Source organism: Dermacentor variabilis, chromosome 1, assembly GCF_050947875.1.
Source record: "Dermacentor variabilis isolate Ectoservices chromosome 1, ASM5094787v1, whole genome shotgun sequence".
In the NCBI taxonomy this organism is placed as follows: Eukaryota; Metazoa; Arthropoda; class Arachnida; order Ixodida; family Ixodidae; genus Dermacentor; species Dermacentor variabilis.
This window is the reverse complement of record NC_134568.1, coordinates 29,384,986-29,412,236: the sequence shown is the minus strand read 5'-3', so window position 1 is coordinate 29,412,236 and position 27,251 is coordinate 29,384,986. Positions and strand designations below refer to the sequence as shown.

The window sequence follows — 27,251 nt, the reverse complement described above, 5'->3', positions numbered from 1 at the left end:
TCGTTCGCGTGACATTTTGGTGGGCCCGTCCTCGCCACGGAACTCCGCAGCGGCCGCACCGTCCTGCTTTCCGACATGGCTCCCGGTGACGACACCTCGTCTGCTTCTACTCCTGCGACCCCGACAACAACGTACGTTACGGTTACCAATACCCGCGATCCTGGCATTTTCCTCGGTCAAGATAGTGTCGACGTTGAGGACTGGCTCGGCCTGTATGAGCGTGTTAGCCGAAACAACCGCTGGGACCCTACCATTATGCTAGCGAATGTCCTCTTCTACTTGGGCGGAACTACTCGTGTCTGGTCCCGGATACACGAAGACGAGATCTCTAGCTGGGATGCTTTCAAGGAGAAGCTCATCCACCTCTTTGGAAATCCCACCGGTCGGCAGCTGTCTGCTAGAAAAGCGCTTGCTACCCGAGTCCAGTCTTCTATACTGAATCGTATGTCTACAAGACGTGTTCGTTCTTTGCCGAAAAGTCGACGAGAAAATGGCCGAGGTTGACAAAGTCGGCCACGTACTCAAAGGGATCGCGGACGACGCGTTCAACTTGTTGGTCTTCAACAATATGTCCACCATCGACGTCAGTATCAAGGAATGCCGCCACTTTGAGCTCGCCAAAAGCCGCCGCGTCATTCTACAGTTCTCCCGGCTCCCTAACACGGCTGCGACGGCGTCTTGCGTCGACCTTACCGCTTCACTACCCTTAAATGAGCACGTCACACGTATTGTTCGCCGCGAGCTCGAGGCTACAAGTCCTGCGCCTTTCCATCCACGCCCACTTGACCCCACCATTAACCAACCAGCCCCAGCGATCTCTCTAATTCAGGCAGTTGTGCGACAAGAATTTGCAAACCTCGGTTTTCCGGCTGCCTGCTCCGTTTCCTGACCCGACGTCCGACCGGTGCCGACAGCTACGCCTCACAGCGCTCCGTATTTCTCTCCCAGATACTGCAACCCTGCCGAGTGAAGAATTCCGGACGACAAGCCCATTTGCTTCCGTTGCCTTCGCATTGGCCACGTCGCTCGCCACTGCCGCACTTCCTGTTCAGAAACTTTTTCTGAAACCGACCTACGTATAATGTCACTGTTGGATCTGGAAATGCCATTCTAGACGACCGACATGTACTCGAGTTGAGAAAGACAGATTGATGTGTACAACCTGCACAGCGGTGTAGAAGAATTGAATTCCCTCCATACTCTGCAAACAGAGCCCAGGCAGTGCGAACCCCGCATTGCAACGCGTTTAGTGTGAGCCGAAAAATGTAAGATTGCATCAAAAATTACACCGAGATCTCAGAGCGTTCAAACCTGAAACATTGTGTGAGGATGAGAAATGGGCGGCAATACAATACGCGATTGCTTGGACTTCTACTCCTTTAGAGTTGAGCAGGTGAAAAAACTATCCACCTTTACTAGAGCGCTTGCGAATATACTTCCAAAATTCCGCCCGCTGGTTGGATACGCTCTTTTCCAAGAATGCAATATATCAGACGTCATCCACCTTATGGAGGCGTTTGCAGAGAGTCCTAAAAAGTGGAATTCATCTCTCCACTCATTAGGCATGGGACTTCTGGATTTACGGTGTGTGCGATCTTTAACCTTTAGTGAAGTTATAAGTTAAGGTGAGCATCAGTAAGGATATTTAGAGCGCTTACGTCTGTTGTGGGGAATGTATTGGCGCATACTGCTCAAAACAAGCTTCGTAAACCTATATACTTGGTCAGCCACATTGGTTATATCTGTGACGAGTGACCAATACATAAGAAATCATATATACCAACATAATCACCACGTTTGAAAGCGACGCGAGAGGTAATAATAATAATAATAATAATAATAATAATGTTTAACTTATTTATATATATATATATATATATATATATATATATATATATATATATATAGTAGGTACATGACACTGGGAACATGCAGTAAACGTTATCAGAAACGACAGCTTCACAGAACATCATGCCGACGTATATATACACTGACTGCCGTGCATCAGGAACAGAACAATACGCCTTTGTACAATAAATATGGGGAAAATACACTAAAAAAGTTCCAATGACCAAGAAGCGTTGCACCTAGCTTGCAACACAAAGCAATAAACAACAAAGAACAGTGAGCACTTCCTTCTTATGACACGCAAGATACATAATCGTGTGATACATTTCACTATAGAATCAAAGAAAGTGAACGAAATGTGAAAAAAATAGCTAAAAAGCGTACTCTAACTGAGTATAATGTTATGATAATGGAAAATTAAAACTTCTGAAACAATTACATCCCATCGAGAACAAAGTACAGTTTACTTTTATGTCATGTTTTATATATGTATATGTTTATCATTTACACTATTTAATAGACTATGTAGTCTATTCTGCAATCTTTGTAAAGCGTAATTTGTGTCTGGTCGCTTGTAAGATTTCTCTGTAAATTGGCTAAGCATTGTAGGAAAGAAAATGTTTGCATGTTCCTAGTTCTGTTGCAAGTGTTTCACAAAGAATATAATCAAACAAACGTGCGACCGGTAATATGTCATATTTGGTGAATAGGCTGTGGGTGGCATAATACATAAGCACGTTTTCGACAATCCTAAAGAAGCTTTTCTGCAATTTATGAATCTTATGTAAATTTTCATGCGTCGTGGTTGCCCAAACTAAATGGCAGCAGTTAACTCGATAATAAAACAAAGTGTTGTAGATTAGTATCATAATGTTAGATGGCAGTATGTGACGATTAAACTTAATAATACCAAGAATTTGTGCCGGCTTGATCAGCATTAGATCGACATGGACATTCCATGACATGTTTTCTTGAAATACAACGCCTACCTTCTTAAAGTCAAGGAGAATGTCAACGTGCCCTGATCTTAATAAAATAGATTTATTAATGGACATACTCTTGTTTTTGGATAGAAATACCACCGAATTGGTTTTATTACCACAAATCAGAAGGCTATTGCGTGGTGTACATTCACGTAATTTTATTAAAAGCAAGTTTGATGCATCAAGTAATTCGTCAACTGATTTACCCATTAAGAACATACTGGCACCGTCTGTGTACATGATGAATTTGGTGTTTGCATCGACTTTGACAATATCGCTAATTAAAAGATTAAATAAAAATGGACTTAAGATACTCCATTGTGGTACTCCTTCAGGCACAGGAAGTGAGTCGGAAAGCGAATCACTAATTGAGACTGTTTGCGTGCTATGTTTCAGGTAGTAACGAATGAGGAATGCAGACTTCCCACGTAAGCCGTACCGGTCAAGTTTTCATATGAAAAGGTTATGATTAATATTGTCAAAGGCTTTTGACAGGTGTACGGAAATCCCGAGTAAAATATTTCCAAATTTCAAATTAGAAAGGTGGTCGTTCTTTTAGAGAGAACAATGCATGCTGAGTATACTGACGCCCTTGCGGAATCCATGTTGGTAGCTTGAAACAGATGTTTACGCTCGAACTCAATGAAACGTTCTAAATTAACTTTTTTCGAAATCTAGTAGTAGACATTGGACGACAGATTCCTATGTCATTTTTATAGGCTTTCTTGAACAAAACTGTTATACATGCGTTCTGCATACTTTGGGAGAAAATGGCTGTACTAATACAAATATTAGTATTATGCGTAGTACCTGGTGCTATATCAGTTACATACTTTACTGGTTTTTGTATTTGAAAGCCATAAATATCTCTGGCACTGCTATTCTTTATATTGTTAACAATAATAATTACCTCCCTTTCATGCGTAGGGCATGAAAGCAAAGGACACATAGAACACAGTAACACATGTGCAAAAACATACAAACGCACACATACAAACTGTGTGCGTGCGTGCATGCGTGCGAGTGTTTGTGCTGTGTGTTACGTGCTGCGCATGCGTGGGTGTGCGCCGAATGCCTGCCGAACGTGCGATCCACGTGATCGAAGCCCTTTCTGCAGCCTTGGCAGCCACCTGTTCGGCGACCGTTGGGCTTTTCGAAAAGGCTGCCACACCAATGGACTGAGAAATCACCAATGTCTGCATGAAGAGCAGCATTTTCAAATGTCAAAAGTGCATGCTGGGCGCAGTTAGAATGAAGCTAGACAGCCTTAGTATGGTGGCTAGAAAGCCACCATAGCCTTACTTGGTTGCAAGTTTTATGAACGTCCTGCACATGAGGCAGATGCTTCCCGCTCAAGCTCTCGTCAGGATAAGATGGAATATCGTGCGAATGCCACCAGAAAAGCAAAGCTTGCAAAATAATCATCATAATCTAGGTCCGACTTAATGCGGAAGTTATGGGCGTTATATAAGTGTAGCTTTCTCTTGTATATTTTATTAACTAAAAATTAATGGTAAAAAATTACGGTCTTCGAAAAGTGGAGAACCCCGTTATTCTCTTCCGCACTGATATCTATATTTAATGCCACAGATTATTATACACAGTCTTTCAATAAAGACTTAAACATTTTAATTCCTAAAAACAATGCGTTCAACATAAGGAGTTCTCGGGCGTCACATTATTCGCGGCGGGGTAAAACAGACATCGCGCGAGAATAACACACTAATTGTTTGATAAGTAAACATTAATTCATTATATTTATTTAATTACTTTAATGAAAGTATATTGTAATTTTGAAATCCAGACGGGCCAGTATTCAAGGCGTGATCACGTTGTAGGCGTCCCTATAGACTGCGAATATAGCAACAGTTTCGAGATATACGTCCCCGAGCATTCAGCAAAATGCATGGGTGTTTCACTAATTATTGCTTTTCCAATGGAGCCTTCCGCAAACGCCGAGAGTCCGTGGGACGTTTTGATCTACAGGGTGTTTCAACCAAATTGTGCCTTAAGGCTCCAGAAATTAACGTGCGCGCTACGAAAATGCAAATAAATTTAGCATTGTTCACAGCCCTCTTCAGCAACTCAAAGTATTCTTGCTGCAAGTTTCGGTTATTAATGAAAAAAAAATTATTAACCAACTTTTAATGCACTGGTTTAAAAGCAAAACCTTCAATGGAGATGTTGTACACCCTGCTTAAAAGATACTGATGGGCTAGTTGTCCACCTTATTGAGAAGTATTCGAATAATTTTTTTCTGCAAGAATACCTGCTGTGGTTTCGATTTTTTTCCGGGATGCAAGGAAAGTGGGCGAGATTCAGGAAAGAATCACCCAACTAGGCGTTTGCAGGCAGCAACTTTGGAGTCCTGAAACATGCAAACAACAAATTATCTATTCTGCAGGCCTAGTTTTCTTGCTTTACGGCTCAGCGCATGCGTTGCGAGTCAACCGCACACTGCAACGATACATGTTTGGTGTCGCACCAATATTTCGTTGACAATGACTGCAAAAGGTCTGTGCGTCGCGTGGTATGACATCGTCTGCGTAACGGCCGCCGTGTCACTGACACGTAGGAAGGATATTAATGCATTGAACGCGGAACATCACGGGCCAGGTAATACGCATTTTCATTTTTTTCTTTACTACTTCTTTCAAGGCGAAATTCAACACTAATAGCCGCGGGCCCAACGTGAATAAATGCTCTGGAATTAACTGCGTTTAGCGCCCATTCTTGAACTGTGCAAGTGACGTAAAAAGAATTTCTGGTCAATTGGCGTAATTTTATTAATGTTCAATTGCCAATGAGAACAACTTCATTTGCAGGCAGGTAAGTACATCTGCTGCTGAAATCCATTAATTTCAGTCAAAGTGTACCAACCTTGCAACATTACCTACGCGCAAGAGATAACTCTGACACGAATTATGCATATGCGATACGTGATGCTTTAAGGGCAGCGCACACGAATTCAGGCAAGGATCACGCAGTGTTAAATACTTAAGGCCTTGAGAAACTGTGCCCGTGCTTGCAAAAACAAAACAACAAAATCTCAGTGCCCTTCCACTCTGTAAAGAAGTATGACCAGCGAAGCTGTGTATGTGGGCCCCTCAATGGCGAACTGCGCCTGCGCCGCGGGTCGGTCCGGCATCGCACTATATTCGGGATCGGCCCACGTATGGGGAGTGCTTAACGCCTGCCTGACCTCCGCCCCGGGTCGGCCCGGCATTGCACTATCTTCGGGATCGGCCCACGTATGAGGAGTTTTTCGCTTACCACAGTGATATGAAAATTGCCTTGGACCGTAGAGGTATACAGCTTCGCTGTAAAACAAAACGTTTTTACGCTATAACTGTTCGTAAGAGCAGACGCCGTCCAATAATGAGGTGGGACGTATGAATAGCGAACGCAGCCAGCCAGAGGCGAACAGCACTTACGAACGAAAGGCTTTGTGAATGTTGCCAAGCACGCTTCGAAAGTCCCAGCAAGCTGCGCAGGTGGCTTATCGCCGGCTTCTTATCACGCCAGGTACGTAGTGTGTGCTCCGCTCTGGCCTCTTACGAAGTTATAAGACGAATAATTACAACAATTTTGGTACTGTCTTGTAACGCAGGCAACAACTGAATTTTTCATAATATTGAAGACGTGAATCCATCAGAAGCATATGCCCAATCCAAAGAAATATTCCTCCGCCACTGCTGTGAAACTCTCAAATTAACAATCGACCCAAAAGAAATTGAGCGTACTCACAGTCTTGGACGCCACTGAACCGGGAACCTTCGCCCAATAATAGTGAAATTCGCCTTCTTTAAAACCAAGGAGTTACTCTTTTCTAAAGGCGCTATACTAAAGGGAACTAATTATGGCATTGGACAGGTCTTTTCACGCCCTGTTTGTGCTGCGCGCGAACAGCTCGTTGCGTTGGCTCGCAGCAAATCAACAGCACTTTCACTGCGATACACAACATTGCATATTGGTTCGAAGCGGTACACATTCGATGAACCATCCCAGGTGGTACAAGAAATCGAATAGCAATCGACTCGTTATCATGCACCTGACCGTCCTTCCAATATTCCTCGTGGTAAGCATCCTGTACTTTTTCCTTAAGCTTTACAAGCATATACGCAGTTATCGCCCCAAGCGCGAGCGCATTTCTAATCTTGTTTCCTCATCCGCAAGCAACATACTGATCTTAACTGAAACTTCGCTAACAAAATACGTCACTGATTCTGAAGTTTTGACCGACTTATCTAACTTCAACGTCGTTCGGAAACATCGCAAGGACTCCCGAGGCGGAGGTGTTTTAACATCAGTACGGAGCTGGAAATATTGTGGTTCATCTGCCGTTCCGCACCTCAAATAATCATACTAGGCGGCTGCTATCGACCCCCAGCAACAACACAACGTTTGCGCGTCACCTCAATGATTGCTTAAATCAACTTAATACTAAACACCGTAACGTGCGCATATTTATGTTTGGCGATTTCGATTCCCCCAGTATTAATTGGCAAAACATAACGGCAACAAGCAGCAGAGAAACAAAGTACTTTATCGATGTATGTTTAAATTTTGACCGCACCCAATTAGTCACTCAAGCGATACGCGTCCTACATAAGTCTTCTAACATTCTGGACTTGATACTAAGCAGAAAGTTCATGATCCCTTACATATCTCCGCGAAATTAGCTATCATAAAGTCTTGCATGCCACCTTCACCTTTTTACCGGAACAACGTTAACCTTGCCAAAAAACTATTCTCTTATATGACAAGATGTAATTACGAAGCCATCAATAATCAATTGCAGGGTTTTTTCTTCCGAATTTTGAAAAAGGCTTTCACGACCGATCTGTTCAAGATAACTGGCTAAGTTTCAAAACTAAAATGACAGCACTAGTGACCGAATTTATTCCAACCAGAACATTTTGTGCCAACCATAATTCATGGTTCCCCAAGACGTTAAAAACTTTTGAAAACAATAAAAAAACGCCTATTCCGCGCAGCAAAATTCAACGGAAGCCTGTACGCATGGAACAAGTATTATGCGGCAGAGGATACGTATCTGCAATCCGTTCGTTGCGCTAAACCCACATTTTTTCGGAACAGACCTGCCAAAAATATTAACCAACAATCCGCGATAATTCTGGCAAATACTAAACTCTCAACAGACATGCACTATATCCCTCTTACTAACGCACTTGGACAAGAAACCAACGACATTGAATGCGCGAACATATTTTACACCACATTCTCATCCGTTTGCACTAAAGAATTTGACATACCACTACCTGTCGTAACTGCTTATCCGATATCACCAATGCCATGAACTACATTTTCTGCACATAGAAAAGCCCTTAATATCGAAAACACTAAGCTGTCATCATCGTTGGGTGCTGACGAATTCACTTCCAAGCTCTTAAAGAATACTTGGCGCATCTCCACGGCATACTTATCGCTACTATTCGCGCAATCACTTCACACGGGTAACATACCCAGTGACTGGCAAGTGCGAAAGGTCATTCCAGTCTTCAAATCAGTAACAAAGAATCACTTCTTAATTACCGTCCCATTTCCTTAACTAGGGTACCATGCAAAATCAAGGAACATGTCATTTATTCTCCCATAATGAATTTTCTTGACTCGAACCATTTTTCTCCCTCCCTCTCAGCACGGGTTTCGTAGGTACTAGTCCTGCGAAACGCAATTAACCATTTTCATTCATCATCTTCATATGAATCTTGATTCTAACGTTCAAACGAACGCAATCTTTCTGAACTTCACCAAGTCTATTAACAAAGTACCTCACAAACGCTTACTACTAAAACTTTCCCAGTTAAATTTACACCATGATGCATTACAATGGATAAAAGAATTTTCAGCACAATGCTCTCAGTTAGTCAATGTTAATAATCAAGCTTCTAATCGCCTCCCAGTAACATCAGGCGTCCCTCAAGGACCTATGCCTGGTTCCCTTCCATTTTTGATATGCATAAACGACTTACCCACGTATGTTTCCTGTAACATCAGCATGTTCGCCGATGACTGCGCGTTGTGTATCGCACGGTTACTAACACATCCGATGAGCTAGCTCTCCAAAACGACCTCACCTGTGTACGACACTGGTGCAGCCAATAACTCATGGAACTCAACCCTGCTAAATGCAAACATGTGTAATTTCACCTCAAACGCAACCTCCTTTTCTTCCCTTGCTTATTCTCTGGCGTCGCAGTAGAATTAACCAGTTCTTAAAGATACGTGGGCGTAACCTTGTGCGAAGACCTAACCTGGAATGCGCATGTCACAAACATCCTATCATCAGCTAACAGATCCCTTGCTTTTCTAAAAAGGCACGTGCGGCACGATCGACCAAATGTGAAACTTCTCGCATACATGTCCCTGGTACAAACAAAACTAGAATATGCACCTCCTATCTGGAGCCCTAACCAAATCTCTGATAACTTCACTAGAATCACTACAGAATCAAGCCACTAGATTCATTCTTCGTGCTATTCATACCAATAGCGGCCATAGCAGCTTTAAAAGCGAAATCCGGTCTAACAAATCTTGCTTGTCATCGTCGAATCGGCAGTATTGTGTTTGTTCCTAAAGTTATTTTTTCAGCTCACTTCGTATACCGCCCTACATCACACCTCCGGCACGCATTTCACTGCGCATCGGTCATCCACGGTATACTGCAGCGTTTGCTGCATCATTCTTTTCTCGCTCAGCCATAGACTAAAATGGCCTTCCACACGACGTCACTGCAATCACCTGTCAATCTATATTTTCTGATTGTATGATTGCCATATTTAACCAATATTTTTTTGTATATGCTATTACTTATATCTGTACGCAGCCCTTATGTAATACCCCCATATTGTGGTCTTTAAAACAATAAAGTGATGCGACGTGATGAGACGAAGGCCATTCTACTTCCAAATAGCTCGCGTATACCTCGGACTATAATGTTCGATATGTTTCAGGGTTACAATATTGCGCGTAAATAAACGGCGCACAGCAGCACAAACGCAATACCAGTGGGCACACAAGTTAATGAGCAGCCACTTATAGCATTGTTTCCATCCCTGTTTTCTTGTTAAAGGCACGCTTGCGTTTTCAGGCATACAGTGTGCAGGACACATTAAAGACGAGCAAGACGAGCAGTGAGAATGCGCGCTGGCGAAAAAAGATTTTCACCTTCGCGTAGTATATGTAGGCCTGAAATTCTTCCTCGTAATGGCGTTTATCCAGCCGTCTTTCGAAAACGGAAGTGCCTGCGCCTTCTTTTCTGTTTGCCGATATCCAGGACAACCTAGCACGCAAAACTTGTTTCGCATCGCACCTTCAACCTTGTGCGTCACACTTCGGTAACATTTTGGAAACACGACAGCGAGAAATGACTATTATTTAGGCATGACCATATAAAGGCAGATTCTTGAAAGAGCAAGCGGAACGAGTTTGAAGCACTGTAAAGGAAATTTAAAAGTGACTTCAAAATTTTGCGCGCAAGCCTGAAAAGGGACCAGTGAAATGGCGGTTTCACCATGGCTTACACCACTATTATGCCTGGGCGGCTTGGACAGCTGTGCAGGCCTCTTCGCTGTTTACAAGCTTAGCCATAGAGTGCTTCCAGTTTTGCCCACTGACATAGCGTTCTAGATTTAGTGGGAAAGAAAAACAAGGGTGTCAGTCGCAGGAGTCCCTTAAAACAGAAGCCTGCAGATTTTCAACACTTTTCCCTGCACATATAATCACAATCTTACAGGCCAAGCTTGCGGTAAGTTAAGCAAAAAATTGCAAGCATTAGTCTCAGGGCGTTGTGCACATTATCTTTATCCGAAAACCTAGAAAGAAGCTTTCCGTACATAGAAAGAACTAAAAAATGCTTTTGTTCTGACGAAATAGATTCATAAGGCATGTGACCGGAAATTTCTCGGGGGGCGCAGGCTCGTTGCTGTCAAATGCGTGCGCCGTTCCCACCTTGATGATGAGCATAATGGCGTCGCTTCCGGCCACGGTGATGATTGCGCCCCAAGGCAGTCTTTGCACGATGCCGTCGAAGTCCAAGAAGACCCCGTGAATCCACTTGGTGAAAGGTAGGGCGTACGCTAGTACCAGGCATAGCACGCCTAGCGGTTGCCTGACAAGATGATCAAGGAAGACGATGAGAGCGTGAAATTCAGGACGACAGCTAACCTATTGAAAGCAGCCGTATCCCCAATCACCTGCATACACCACAATTCCATTTAAACAACGGGGACTCGTGGATATGTAGCTCCAATGGTATATGATTAATATTGCGATTAGTATTCTTTGAGAACTTCACCTAGTTTGCAGAATGTTGGTCTCTAGCATTTCTCACGCCAACTTTAACTTGAGTCACTGCATATATGCCACTGGGTATATGCCGCTGTTCAATTAACAAAAAAATCCTTTAAAAATCTCCTCTTCTGGGCAACATTGAACCCGCGTAATATATATTTAGACAAACGCCACGAGCCGACTTCGCGGCGGCACCGCTAGATGGCGCAACTGGTACCGACAGGGATTAGACCCGGATGTATTAGTCGTTCGTCATCTCGCAGTAACTGAGCGAGCCAGCGCCCTTGGCCACTGCCCATGCTCGGTGCACCTTCTTCTTCAGTTTGCAAAGGAAGCGTGAGGGAGGAGCCTGGCTGTAGTATACACGCCTCACGATGCGTTCGGCGGTGCCAATACGGCGTGTCGCTACGCTGTTTCACTGCTAATCGCATTAACGTCACCAGTCATTCTGAGATGCTTTCTAAGGGATTTTTTTCGTTTCGTTTGCCAAGGTAACAAGGAAATTGTGTAAATGTATGATGTTTATTCTGTAGTTCTACGGGTCTATTCCAGGCAGCTATGTGGAGCGAAAACTTATAAGAACGGCAGAAAGACTGTTGGCGGAGAACGAATATAATATTTTGCCTAGCACGCGCAGTTTGCGCGGTTTGATACCAGCAATACTGCATTGCTTGGGCGTAATTGGCTGGCGCCTCTAAGGTTAGACTGGTCTAGTGTGCACGAGGTACGCCAAGATAGTGCTGCCATGTTACTTGAACGGTTATTCACACGCTTTTGATAATACACTTGGTTTAATTAAGAGCTTTCGTATCAAGCTACAGCTCAAACAAGGTAGCACTCCTTAAGTTTTGCAAAGCGCGCCAAGTGCCTTTTTCATTGAAAGACGCGGTAGCGCAAGAGTTGGAGTCCCTTGTAGAGACCGGTGTTCTCGTACCAGTACAGAAGAGTGAGTGGGCCACGCCCCTAGTTGTTGTGCCTAAGTCGAACAGCAAAGTCAGGATGTGTGGCGACTTGAAAGCGACACTAAATCAGTGCCTGCACACAAATCATAATCGTCTTCCCGTGATCAATGATCTGTTAGCAACTTTGGCAGGATGCAAATACTTTACAGTGCTTGATCTGTCTACTGCGTATCAGCAGGTTGAACTGCATCCTTAAGTACAGTCACTGGTAGTCGTGAACACACGTATAGGGTTGTTCAAGTAGGTGCGACTACTATATGGTCTTACCAGTATTCCCTCATTGTTCCAGGCACTCGTGGATGATATATTGAGGGGTCTTGACCATGTTGTGTGCTATTTGGACGATGTATTGATTACTGGAGCATCATTTGAGGAGTGCTTGCAGAAAGTAGAGAGCTTGTTTTCGTGATTTCAAGAAAAGGGCGTTCGAGTTCAGCAAGAAAAATGCAAGTTCTTTCAAACGCCCATGTCTTATCTGGGACACGTTTTGGACTCGAATGGTATACACCCGTCTGATGAGAAAGTTAAAACGATAAAACAGGCTCCTAGACCTAAGAATGAAGCATAGTTGCGAGTGTATCTTGGTTTGATAAATTTTTATGGTAAATTTGTACCGAACATGTCTGCTACAGTAACGTCCTCGTGAAATGCTCTGAGCCAAGAAAAGGGGTTCCACTGGTCAAGTGAGCCAGAAAAGACTTTTACACAAAGCAAAATATGGCTCACGCAAGATATCGCTTTGACGTATTATGACCCAAAGAAGGAAATGGGACTAGCTTGCGATGCATCCCCATACGTTGTTGGTTCCATACGTTTCTAAAAAAATTGGAGAAGACGCATCCAAGCGTTGAGTAAGGCTGAGCAGGGCTTCGCTCATATAGAAGAATAAACCCTTGCTGTAATATTTGGGCTCAAAAAGTTCCATAAGTATCTCTATTGTCGTACTTTTGTGATTTATTCTGCTCATCAGTCTTTAGCTGGCCTTTTGGCACACGGCAAGCCCATGCCGGCTATGTCGGCAGAAAAGAATGGAACGCTGGTCGTTATTTCTAGCAGCATACGATTACCAGTGGGTGAATCGAATAGGCAGTGCTGTTGGAAATGCTGACGCTCTTTCGCGCTTGGCGTTGCCGAACGATAAAGATGTTTCGGATTGTGTCCTTTTCTGCTGTGGACCAGGTGCCATCATGTGTTGCTGATCTACGAGTGCTTGACTACACATTGAATGGCTGGACAGAGGACGTGTCAGAAAGTGCTTTGTCTGCTTATTTCGTTAGGTGACATAAATTGTCCATCGATGAGCTATGCGTCACGTGGGGTAACCGTGCAATCATCCCTGAATGCTTGCGTGAGGAAAGTGCTCCGCCTATTACACGAAAGTCACCCAGGCACGACGCGCATGAAAATACTCGCTACGTCTGGTGGACGAGGTTAGATGAGGACATTTATTGCCTAGTTCAGCGATTCAGTACTTACGAGTTGCCACAAAATTCGGCACGAGAAGTGCCGTGGCTGACCTGGGGGTGGCTCACACGCAGGTGGCAGCGAGCGCATCTGGACTTCACATTCACAGAGAACCGGTGGTTGTTGGTGTTGTTCTGACCGGCCGTTCGTCTCGCGACAACCTCCGGTCACGGGCCGACGGCGTGGTCAAAATGGTTCTCAACACGGATGGTTTATGACCAGCGCGGGATTACCTCGTTCAGGAGAGGTTTGAGCAATTAGCATGATACGGCCATCACTTGTCAGCCGCACAAATTGGCATGTTCAAGCCGGAGACGTGGTCAGTGCGATGATACGGCCATCACCTGTCAGAATACGATCGGAGTCAGCGTACGTTCCCCTCCTTTCACTGTTTGTGCCCAGTGATGTGCGTGCGTTGCCGACCAAGTTCCCTTTTTAGGGAAACGGCAACCGACCTCCGGATTGGTGGGATCTGATGTCATCGGTCTCCTGACGCCGGTTGGGGGAAGTGACTGAACAATAATCACGCAAGGCATAAAAGGAGCAATGGACGGCGGGAGTGATCGGCGACTGCAACTTCATCATCAACTTTTCTGTATTACTTTGCATTTTCTTGTACATATGTAAATATAAACGTCTGTGTCAAACGTCCTGAATATCGGACCCAGCCTCACGTTCACTCACTCCTCCACGAGGCAAATTCCACGTCTTCGGACCCCTACTAGCAACAGTTTTAATTGATTCGCATTCAAAGTGGGTGGAGGTTATCCTGACGACACCAACGCAACCGACAGAAATATTGAAAAAGAAATGAGGTGTTTTTGCAACATGTGGACTTCCGGAGGAAGTAGTAACTTATAATGGTCCACAGTTCACGGCTACCGCATTCAGTAACTTCTTTAGCAACAACGGCGTGCACCATACTAAAACGCCACCCTACCAACCGGCATCGAATGGCAGCACGGAGCGACTCGCACAGACCGTAAACAAAGACCTGCTTCGACAACTACGTGAGGAGGAAAAGGGGTGTCTGAAGAGAAGCTTACAGGATCGTTTAGATTGGTTTCTTTTTCGGGCACAGGAACACACGTACTGCATCTACGGAGAAGACCTCTAAAGAGTGGTTCCTCTCGTGGAAGACGCGCACCCGTCTTACTTTCCTGCAACCGAGTCTGAAAGACCGCGTACATGAGCGATTTTGCAAGGCAAAGAACACGGTAGATGAAAAGCGAGGAGACTGGTGGACTTTCGGGCTGAATGACACAGTTCTGGTGCAAAGTGTTCGCCCCGGTGATGAGAAATGGCTCCGCGGTGTCGCAAAAGAGCGATGCAGTCGGTCAAGAAAGCTGGTTCGTTCATGTCGACAAGTAGCGTCCATGCTTGTTGGCTGAGACAGAGCCGCTACTTACGAGTATTCACCCAACGTGTTTATAGAAGCTTTAGTCCTGAATACTGCCTGTTCCGTCCCCAGATAGCCCTTTAAAATCTGCAGGCTTGCTACCGAAGCCAGAGGCGTCTTCAAACAACTTGCCGTCTTCATCCCGTGCTACTATTCCGAACCACAGCGTCGCGATACAATCCCCGCAATGTGACGCCATGCTGGCTCCGGAGAAGCAAGCTCTTCGGCGCAGCGCCCGCGCCAAAAAGCCTCCTGATCGGTACAAACCGACAAAAAAAAAGAAATGGGAGGAGTCTTGTGTTATCACAGACGCGTTCTTGCGTCTGTCATGTGACGTCGCTGCGCAGTTGTGAACGTGTGTCATGTGTTTGCTGGCGCTCCACTTGCTGGCGTGACCATATAAGCACCCGACACTGCTGTGTTTGCGGTTAATTATAAAATAAGCAGTTTCACTCCCTCGCGTTGCCCGCCGTAGCTTCATCAAAAACCCAGGGAAAGCCGTAAAAAACAGAAAAAAGTTGCTGAACCTACAAAAATGAGACGATAAAGTTAAATTCGCGAAAGAACGTTTGCCTCGAGCCAATGCTTTGAGCATGTTTTTTTGGCAAAAAAAAAAAGCAAACGGCATTGCCATTCTGCACCAAGTATTTCCCTAGTAAGTTGCAAGCTTGTAGCGCCATGTCGCTGGTAACGTAAACGCTGTTTAGTTAGGACCTGTTAGGGCAAACTGCGAATTGCTTTTTTAGAATGGTTATCTCAAGTGGCTCTCAGCTATCTCACTCCACGCTCACAAATACAGTAAAATAACACAGCACCCATGAGAGGAGTCTTAATAATGTATGGACGCAGAATTTTCCGAAACGCGAGTTCGTTAGTATCTCGCCTCATACGGCCCTTAATCCGTACATGATAACACAATATGATGGCACTGCGATGACATACGCCCGCAGGTACGCTGTAATGGCAGCGCAAGTAATGATAAACAATTCCCTAGAAAAAGGCTTTAGTTAAGCCAGTGAAGTTTACAAAAACAACAATTATGGTTAGCGTCTGCGGTAAGAGGAGCCAATCATGGTCCGCATTTCCGAAAGACTTCTTACGCTAAAATTGTTCTCAAGAGCAAATGCCAGCCAATTATGATGCTGCCCGTGTTTTTATCGAAGGCCGCCGGTCAATTGCAAAGAACACTTATACGAACGAAGAGCTTTGTGAATTCCTCCCCTGGGTCCGTATTCACAAAAAAGCTCTTAGGTAGGATTGTTTGTAAGAGCATATGTCAAACTGTCGTTATGTTGGGCATAATTTTAGCGAAGGTGACCGATCAATAAAGAAAGAACGCTTACGAACGAAAAACTTTGTTAATTCGGCCCGTAAAGCATTTGACGGAAACCTGCGTGCGCGTAACAAACGAGTTGAAATCTCTGAAAGAATACGAGCACGCTTTGCAGCCCCTCAGAAATTTGTGCGCTGAACATTACTGCGCGTTTGTAACATGACTTCTCGTTCCGACGTAGACTCATCTACTTACTGACGGCTCGCATAGTGAAATGTATACGAGCACCGCCGCAGCTTTGCATGACAAGAACAGACTGGACGGCGTTCTTAAACGGAAAGTTTAGCCGCGGTCAACTTCGACTTTCTATTGAAATGCGCGCGAAACGCAAAGCTGCCCTCATCAGTCAACGATCTAACCGATTTGAATAAAACTTATTGAATTTAAGCGAGAACGCTAAAATCCTACTGAGTTTTCTTAAAGCAATGCTCTGATTTAGGATCCTCGCTTGCTTTTCAAACCTTGCTGAAAATGGTTAAATTATGGAACGACTATAACCCGAAAGTTTGCGGGCCGGATTTGGAAAGCTTTTCGTACGTAAGTGCTCTTTGGAATCGACCTCCCGTCCTTCATTAATATGTCCAGCAGCAGGGTTGGCTGGAATTTGCGCTTACGGAGCTTTCCAGCATAGGTGCTTTTTGTGAATACGGGCCTACAACTTCGTCAGCCTACAGCAAAAGAAAACTGAAATCCTAATCCTGTAAACTGCACATGTCACGTACCCTATATTGAATAAATTTGTATTTGTTTACAGCTGCCTAAATTATTTGTACACAGTTCAAAAGTTCTTCGTAGGATTACGAGCAGTTATATTAACTTCGTCCGCTTTAGATGTCCCAATATATGCAGTATATGCAACTGTGATATCTTTATAAGCAGGAAATGTTTTAGCTCCCCGTTGTCGGTGACCTTCAAGTGACCTTGAGCTAAAAGGCAGAGCCGTTATCCGGGCACTCAGACGACAACATCCGGGCAAGCAGTCAAAGCTTGAGAAAATGGGGTCTGTGGCTCCCAAAAATAACCCGCCGCAGTTGCTTAGTTGCTGCGGTGTAGGGCTGTTAAGCACGAGGTCGCTTGATCGAATCCCGGCCACGGCGGATGCATTTAGATGGGGACGAAATGCGAAAACACCCATGTACTTAGATTTAGGCACACGTTAAAGAACCCCAGGCGGTCCACATTTGTGGAGTCCCCCCACTACGGCGGGCCTCATAATCAGATCGTGGTTTTGGCACGTAAAACTCCATAGCTGAATTTTTACATTTTTTTGGCTCCCAAATGTATGTACATACCTTTGTACAGGACCGCGTTACATACGCTAGTTTATTCCCAAACAAGCTTCAAAAACATTGCTTTCTAGTTCTTCCTAATGTTTGTTCACAATATCACTCAAGCTATAACTTCTAGTACACCGCAGTTTTATTTGTCATTTCCAATAGCGACGTTCAATTTTTTTCTTCAAAGGAACAACCAACGACGTTCAAAAAGCAGATACAGCGCACCGCACACTTCACTGTCATCTTTTGGCGCTGATACAGGGTTGCCTGTACTCTTTTGAACGTCAGGGGTCCGTTAGTTCCGCGGCGCGATTTGTGCGTCGTCTCGATGGTGCCACACCGCGTGGCGCCTCCTTCAGGCGCTTTTCTTCTTCTAGCAGGGCAGTGCGCCGTCTCCCAGGCGTCTTTCACTCGCTGTCGTGCCGCGGTTTTTTTCTAGCCGGTTCTTATAGCTGGGAACTGTCCATACAATGCACAGTATGGCGTGGTGCGGTGTGGTGGGGTGGGGTGCATTGCGAACATGCATGACACCCATTTTAATATTGTGGCTGGTATCTTCTCCAATCAATCTGCCTTCCCGGGTGCCATTTCATGCTCTCGATTACGGGAGAGCCAGCAATTTCTTTATTGCTGATTTATGACTATGTAAGCTTGATGCTAGGCATATTTCTTTTTTTCTCAATTTCTGGCAGTTCTTCGTTTTTTTCTTCTTTGCAAGCAAACATGACGGCCTAAGAAATCTGCATCGATTTCGGCGTTTCCTTTTAAACACAAGATTCGCGAATGTTGTTTTGGTGGATACTGAAAAATGCGATTTCTCCATTCCAATGTATCTAAATATAGCTGTTCCGGTAATAAAGCCTCATCCATACAGTTCACTGGGAACACGTAATTACTGCAACACGTTTAGGCCACTTAGGAAGGCGTGAGAGAATTGCTGGAGAGATTCAACCGACCCGATGCGCCACCGAAAGCAAGAAGGTGACCTTTGAGTGACGACGCATGCCGCGGAGCACAGCACACGTATACCTTAATTTCCAAAAGTAAAATAAATACTAACACAAAAATGCCGCAATACGACTTACACCATGTTAATGCGTCGCTCGGCTGCTAGCTAGCGGTACGCGCTGATTGAGCTCTCTTCAAACCTACTGACTTTGCGCATGTTGGACTTGTTGGGAAAGGAACGATGAAAATGACACAATAGTCTTAGGATGGAGCACATGAGTGGTGTAGCAAATGTGCGTTCAAATCATCCGACCCGTCAGACGAGACGTCAGAAAGATTCATGGCTGGCTCGGACTGTTGGACCACGATGAAAATCTGATGAAAATGTTGTTGGCGTTTTTTTTTTTTGCTATTGCGAGCCGTGTACGATGAATCGCATGATATTAAACGCATGTGCATGTCGATGTTCTCAATGCTACCCCTGCGATGACAGGAATGTACAGTACAATATTGCTACGCGCGCGTGATATTTGATTATTTGAACGAGGCGCATGGGCGCCATCACTCGAGAAAGGAGAAGGAAGAACGAACTGGACTCGCGCTGTGAATCTAACCGGTCAGCGCGGCAGCCGCTGTTGTAAATATAACCTGTAAATAGCTGCTCGTCTTACTGACTCGTCATTCTCGTAACAATAGTCCAATGAGAACATAACTATTCTTGGAGTTAAAGCGTAGTTAAGTTTCCTTTTATTGCGGAGGCAGAGACAAGTATGAACTTTAATGTGCAGGTCAGAAAATAGCCTAGTCCAAAAAGAAAGTTTTTTTGTCAAGGATCTGGTATCTGCGAGCGCATTAACCCAGGCACTAGAATTTTCTTCGTGAAGCTGCTATCTTATCGATCATTGATGGAAGGAAAGGAGTGCTTATCTAAAATAGCTTTGCAAGTGTTTAGGCTCGCTACTACAGCAAGTGAACACAACGAGATGACTTACATTTCGTCGGTGGTGCTCCGGAGACCGGCATTCCTATCGCTAATGGTGTGCACCATGGTCCAGGCACTGAACAGTAGCACCGGCAGGCATTCTGAGCGTCTGAAACAAAATTAGTTAGGCCTTAATATGGAATAATATGACGCGCCGCAAGAAGCTACAACCACCTTTGCGGATATATCCTCTAAAATATGTAGGTTACCATGGGCATGGTAACAGGCACAGACAGGAGCACTAGTAGGGCAAGCCTTGCCTTGCTCCGAGAGCAAGGCAAGGCTTTGGTAGCAACGATAGTGGTCGGCGACCATCGGATCAGTCTGGTTAAGTTCCTCATCTATATTCATGCACACGTCATCGTACACACGCAGGCTCGCTTTGGTTCGAGAATGCACTACAGCACATGACGATATGCCTAGAATTGATTAGCCCATCTCGCTGTCGAAGTGACGACAACGTTCGTGACTGTGTCGCTACAGTAGGCGTGTATTCGCTGCGCGAGGGTGATATATAACTCGATAACACTTGTGCTACAGTAAAACCGTCAACCAGACAAGAGCAATAGAAAGCGTGCACGAATGTATTAAACGGCACGCAGTCAAACTTGGATAACTCGAGCTAGGCGTGGCTTGCACGAATTATCCCAACTTGTCAAGCTCTTTACTAAATGGTGCACCTTAAAAAGGGCGTTTGCGGGCTTTGGGGTCGTCGAACATTAGCCTAACTGAATATGAGGCCAAAACAATCGCCGTTGAATGGACGGACAAGACGTGCGATCAGAATCCGAAGCCGTGCAACGTTTCTACGCAGATCGTGGCGCGGCTACATTGAATTCATTTCGGCTAAGAGCCGGAGTTCTTAGGAATATGTACTACCTTTTTAGAAATTCCGGCACCTGATTATTCTGATAAGGCTATCGAAAAGTGGTCCTGTTAGCCCCCTTTCCGCGCTACAACTGTTCGCGCTATTACGTTGCTTCTCTTGCGGTACTGAATGTTTCCGGGATTAGAGCCACGGAAAACTCCACTACTGGCTGCTCTGTTCGCGCATGCGAGCTGCCGTGGAGACTTCGGAGAGGCGCCGCCACCCCGTCGTTTGTTGTTGCTTCTTTTCCGGCTTACGAAGTCGCCGCTTACGGTAAAGGTGGTCTCTTTGCTATAGGCATAATTTATTGATACAACTTCCTATTCCTCCTCAGTGTCCCTCTAAGGCCATAAACGAATACTGGGGTTTGCGGTCGAGAACGTCAGCCGTGTACGGTATCCAGACGGACAGGGAGGAACGCGCTACGACGATTCTGATTACAAGGTGGTGAACACGTCTCGCTTACAACAACGATAACATTTATTCGTTGACTGTCCGACAAATCGCAGCATCCGTACACATGTGGTAAGGGTGTTCGAATAGCGATATTTTCCAATGTAATCGAATATGAATGTTTGAGAAAAACGAACTTCACATGTCGAATCAAATACTGGATATTTTCTCATTGCTGGATGTTTCTGGATATTTTCTAAAAAAAAGAAAAATTTCTAAACAAAGTGAATTATTACGTTGGTGTGGAATCCGTTTGGTTAAAGATAAGTCTTATCTATGTACATTATCTGATACGTGCCTGTAATGCGGTTTGCTACTGGACGTACGGTCAACTGATGAAGTTGTAAACGATAAGCCTCTGTTATTGGCCTTCTAGTGCACTGCGACAATGGCGGTAACGTAACAAGCGAACAGCGCGCCACCAGGTTCTTGTTGTTTTCGTTGAATCACAGAAGTGAGATCAACGCACATATTTTTAAAGGGATGAAAATGTCGTGACACTGTTCAAGTAATAAATTGCTTTGCCTAAATTAAGAGAACGTCGTTAATAGGCTGCTTAAAAGCAATGCATCGTTACCGAATGATTCGATGTTATTGAGCAGAAGTTATATGAAGCAGAAGTGCATTTGCTTAGAAGCTGGCGCCCCTCCGCGGAACAAACACGTACATACTCCCTCCTTCCCCTTGCCCCCTTGCTGCAGCAGAATTATTCGGAACAGTTTGTGTCTCTCTAGAATAGGTCTTGCTTTCTCTGGACTTCAACATGTGTTCTTGCGCCTAATGTTCGAAGAGAAACGAGTATTGAATAATCTCGAATAGCTATTCGATTCGTATGCAAAATTTCGTATTTTTGTACACCCTTAATACACAAAGGTTAGAATAAAGCATGTAACTTTCAGCAACGCAGGTCCATTCCCGCCACTGAGTTTGTATGCTGTATCACCACGTACAATTAAGCGGCGAGCATGCTGGGCTTGGCGCGACGCGTAGCCCATTTACGCACCCGATGCGTCCCAGGCCGTTGCGCTTCTTCTGTAGGAAGAGTTCGATGTTGATCTCAGTATTCTTGTTTAATTCCACGTCACTGCACAAGAAGGACACAGTGTGGGAAACGAACGCTGATAATCATCATGCGCAGGTCGGCATATTTTATCCCCTATAACTATGTAAAATATCACACACAACACACACACACACACACAACACACACACACACACACAACACACACACACAACACACACACACAACACACACACACAACACAACACACGCACAACACACACACGCACACACACACACACACACGCGCGCGCGCACGCACACACACGCACACACGCACACACACACAATAACTACACTACCCTTTCCCTTTTAGATTATTCGCAAAGCTGGAGACTTCAATCGCCTATCAATTGAATGACGCTTTTAGATACAACGTTTACGCTTTTGTTCGGTTTTACTCAAGAAAAAGAAATGGGCATGGGCAGGACATTTAATGAGGAGGGAAGATAACCGATGGTCATTAAGGGTTACGGACTGGATTCCAAGGGAAGGGAAGCGTAGCAGGGGGCGGCAGAAAGTTAGGTGGGCGGATGAGATTAAGAAGTTTGCAGGGACGACATGGCCACAATTAGTACATGACCGGGGTTGTTGGAGAAGTATGGGAGAGACCTTTGCCCTGCAGTGGGCGTAACCAGGCTGCTGCTGCTGCTGCTGATGATGATGATGACTCTGGGGTAAAAGTTAAACCATTCTGGTGCTTAGCCATTCTGGTGCAAGTTAAGTTCGTGCGGCGTGTTTTCGAGCAAGATGAAAGTAAAACTGCCTTTGAGTAGAATATACAGGGCAGAAAAAAAAAATCAGGGCAGTATTCCCAAACTTTTTCGCTCGTAAGTGCTCTTTGCCATTGGTTGGCCTCTTCGCTAATAATACGTCGAGTACCAGGATTGGTTGTACTTTCCCCTTACGAACAATTCTAGCGTACAAAAATTCGTGAATATCGGCCAGTTTTGTCGGTACAGCGTAGTAGTAACTCTTTTGAGGACATAACATACTAAGACAACTTTCGTGTGTATGTCTTTTTTCCATCTTCGTGAACTACGTCCTATTTAGCCCAAGACTGCGTTTTTCCTCTGGGCCAAGAGTTTTGAACACTTTTGGGGGGAATTTACTTTATTTACCTGCGAAACCTACCGCGCTTTTAAGTAAAAAACGAGGGCACGAGGGCAACCAGAGCTGTATGGTAATAATAAAATACGATTTTAAGCAACATCCAGAAATACCTGCCAAGAATGAATAACGAAGACAAAGGAACGTAACTGAAAGTATAGACGTCTGTCTTTTAATAATGTGATTAGCATATATGTGCACGCTTTATGTCGTATATTTCGTGATTAGCGACGTGCACGAAACCATGCACCTTCGTCCTGAGCGACGCCAAATAGTTGTTCCTCCTCTAGCGCCTAAGCAGCACCGCCCATTTTAACGATAAGAAGGAACAGGCGTGGCATTGTTTTGATGGGAAAGCATCAAATGAGCGATTTAGCGAAAAAGTGGCGTCTGTAGCAGCGAAACGGCACCTGAATTCCCATTGGCTGTGACGCCGTGTCACGAACGCGCCTCGACAAAGCAGAGCGGGCGAATCGGAACAACTGCTGGGCGATAGCGCGCCAGGTGTTGCGTGAGTGGAGAGGGCATCGCCACGACGCCACGTCACCAGCACGCCTCGACGGAGCAGACACGGTGACAAGACGCCGCGGAGCGAGCGGGGTTGTCATAGGCGAGGCAGTCGTGCGACGCGCGCGTGCTAGTGCCACCGTCTCGTTCCCGGAAGCCGGTGCGCGGCCCGTATCTCTCTCTCTCTCTCTCTCTCTCTCTCTCTCTCTCTCTCTCACACACACACTCCCACTGGGCTCACTCTGCTGCGCGCGCCAGTCGGCCTTGGTGGCCGCTACTGCTTCTTTGGTGTCTTGTCGCGCAAGACGTCGGCGGAAATTTGATTTCTCATGAATATCGCCCAAATTATTCCGCTCTACAGCAAACATGCTGACGTAGAAGAAACTTCACAAAGAGAATAACCCGCACCAATTTAATCGCAGAAGTCGATAACATACCATGCAGCCCAACAGCGTTCAACTGGATATTAATACTTTCGCATTGGCAACTCGGAAGAAGTGCTTAGGTGTCCTCGGATGTCTTTATCATCACTATCATTGAAGTAGCGTGAGCTCCGATTAAAAATATATATATATGCAGATCCAACGCTCATCTTGGAACCTATGTGAAGCGAAGTTTTTGTGAAGCGAAGCTTTCGTGAGGAGGTTAATCAAGGGCTATAAATTTGCCCATTTCATTCCTGCGTTTTTGGCGTAATAAGAACACCCGCGCTACGCAATGCGACACACGCGGTGATCATCTCAAAGAGCTAGTTGGCTTTAGCTAGCTGGCGCTGGCACGATTGAAGTATATGTGCAATTGTGTAGCCCAATGTTTAGAGCATTGCTGCTGCTGCGTTGGGGACCGAGGTTGGATCACCCCATTGAAAACGAAAATAACTTTTTTTTAAGTGTGAGCTACTCGGCAAGACAGCAGCAGCACTTAGTAGCCATGGTCAGGAACTCTCAGGAGGTACCGCTTGAAAAAATAGATTTATCGAAGCCACAATAACATGCTGCATGGAGTGACACTGTACAACATGAACGTGCTGACATATCTGACAGGATGTTTCACTCACAACTGCCGCAGGACGAAGGCGCGAACGTGTAGCCACGCCACCATCAGCGTGATGCATTCCATCGGCAGGACCATGGCCATCCAGACCAAGTGAGTTGTGACCTCGGCGTTGAACCTGCTGCCGGGCCGCCAACAAGTACACCAGAGGCTCCGTCAACGTTCAGGCACTTGTTAGGTACTGAGGCACTATACAGATCCGACGCGCATCTGGGAATCTATCTGAAGCGAAGCTTTAGGGAAGCGGTGAATGAGAGACTCTACAACTGTTCATACTCTGCAGCGCCTTTCGCAGCATAGCAATTACGTGGATGCCCACGAAGTCAGCAAGACGCGAAAATGCCCAGCACGCAACTCACGTGATGCCTACGACCGCGCATCACACTGCCTTCTGGGTCGGTACACTTTTCATCCCGCCATGTCTTTGATCTGTCAAGTTTACTATTGCGCAATATCCAAGACGGGCGAAACTTGCAGGGCAAATAGTGGAGCGAGCAAACCCGCCGAACACCGGGAAAGAAGACATAGAAAGGTTCGCTTTATTAAAGGAATTATGAGCCTAAAGTATTTGCTGCGCAGGTCATATCTATAGTACTGTTTGTCCTTTCACTGCGTCGTTCCACAGAGAACAGAGCCGCAACCACCACGTCTGTAGCGGTAGAGTATAGATTGGGCTACATATAAGCAGATTCGTTGGACGAGTGTTGTCTTGTGTGTGAGCTTTCTGACAAGACAACGACGACGACGACGACGACAGCAGCAGCGTGCAGCCGCAGTCGCCGCCACTGAACACGTCTGTTGCTTTAGCGTATCATCATTGCCCTCCTGCGCCATCGAAATGCATTGGCTACCGTGCCTACGCGCACTATCAATAGGTTGTCAATACGTGCTTGATGATACTACCGCGTGCACAGGGTCATTTGCGCTTGCGGAAAGCATTTCATTAGTATTTAGGTGCTCATATGCGTCTAAATTTGACATTAAGAACAGTAAACTAAATGTTTCATCTATAGACAGACTTTTGTCTAACACGTCATGTTTTCCTGCAGTGAGGTATACCTAAGGTCGCTATATCGACTTTAATATTTACGAGATTGTTTCCACCTAAGAGAGCACTGTGGAAAGGAACAATCATTCATTTTTAAGCAACAATTACGCGTGATAGGTGCATACTAACCTTGCACGTCAATGGCATAGCTTTCCAGTCGAAAATGCTGTCTTATTGAAAACACGTGTGCTTAGCCATTTCGGCGTTTTGAAAACAATGTGCGTGTTCTCTTTCACATTTTTCGAGCGGGGCGCGTTGACCGCGTGCAAGTTACGAAGAGAAAGGGAGAAAATGGGACTTCATTATCTGGGTCGGAAGTTGTTGAAAAAATATGTGTAATCGCAGAAATCAAAATGCGTAATAGGGACGTAGGCGGTTTCCTGTGCAGTGTAATGCACGCTACGATTCAATCAGCTCGGGCACAAAAGAAAAGAAAGAAAGAAAGAAAGAGAAAAGCGCTCGCCCTTCAGCAATGCACAGGGCATACTTACTCGCGGAAGTAGTCGAGAAAGTATACGTTGGCACGGTTTCGGCTCAGGCTCATAGCCGAGCTGAGTGTGCAGGCGATGACTGTCGTCACGGCTAGCTGCTGGTGAATCGTCTGCTGCTTCCTGCGGACGAAAGCAACGCACGCACCTCGATAAAGTGCTGCAGGCCACTCAGAAGAAGGCTGCAGGCCAAAGCAACACAATATTGTATAGTAAGGTTGTTGAACTAAATGTAACCGCTCCCTTCCATAATGGCTCTGGCATGCAGGGTATTACTAAAAAAAAAAAAAAAAATTCATGACCATTCCGTCCCGCGAAGCTGAATGGCCATCGTAGCTGTAAAAACTCGTAGTAAGAAAACTCGTGGTAAAGACTTCATTGCAATACTCATTGTCACGTAGCAACGCCGGTCGCGATGGCTTCGTGGTCGCTGTGATATACACTGATCGGCATACTTGCAACTGCAGGCACATTCTTTGATCATGTCAAATCGATACACGCACGCCGCTGGGTGGTCGGTTTGACCCAATGGGTGTGGCATCGCAAGCGAAATGTCTCCAACACGAAACGTGTAAACCACACCCTTTTGGGTCCCGACACATCCACATTGAAGTCGCCGACAACGACCAAAGGGATAGCGTAATCGCAACTCACCCGCGAAAAAGTGAGTAGCCACGAACCTTTCGACAACGCATTTCGACATCGAAGGGACTTCGGCGTCTCTTCGCCGCATTCTCGGATTCGCGTCACGCGTCGACCCGTCTGGCCTGCCGCTTACGGCCCCCAATCGCAACTCATACTCAACGCTACCCAACTAGAGCACAACAGCGAGTCGGCCTAGTTGGAACAGATTCATCTTAAAACTTTTTGTGCGCGAACAAACAGGGACGAAGAATAGGGGCAACACAAGGACGAGCGCTTTCCTTGGAAGCGCTCGTCCTTGTGTTGCCCCTATTCTTCGTCCCTGTTTTTTTTTTTTTTGCGCACAAAAAGTTCTACCCAACTAAGTTTCTCCGAGGCAGCCTATGACAGTTTTCGACATGCTGCTCTGTATGCCGTATGCGTGATTCCAAAGAATGTAAGCACTGTTCGCTTCACTTTGCTGAGTGCTTGTAGTCTCTGCCTTACGGGGCTATGAGCCATTGCATTTTT

The 27,251-nt window shown here is 45.4% G+C and overlaps 1 protein-coding gene across 1 annotated transcript in view; it reads right to left on the bottom strand.

Annotated features, from left to right (window-relative positions):
- The window catches only part of LOC142570599 (Na(+)/citrate cotransporter-like), a 40,343-nt gene extending 14,127 nt beyond the window's left edge, over nt 1–26,216 (bottom strand). The window contains exons 1-5 of the mRNA XM_075678969.1: nt 26,103–26,216; nt 24,568–24,684; nt 21,837–21,917; nt 19,523–19,621; nt 10,806–10,965 (exon numbers count right to left, since the gene is read on the bottom strand). Coding sequence (XP_075535084.1) covers nt 10,806–10,965; nt 19,523–19,621; nt 21,837–21,917; nt 24,568–24,684; nt 26,103–26,155 — 510 coding nt within the window. The 5' untranslated portion in view covers nt 26,156–26,216. The remainder of the gene's footprint in view (nt 1–10,805; nt 10,966–19,522; nt 19,622–21,836; nt 21,918–24,567; nt 24,685–26,102) is intronic.
- Nucleotides 26,217–27,251: the final 1,035 nt, after the last annotated feature.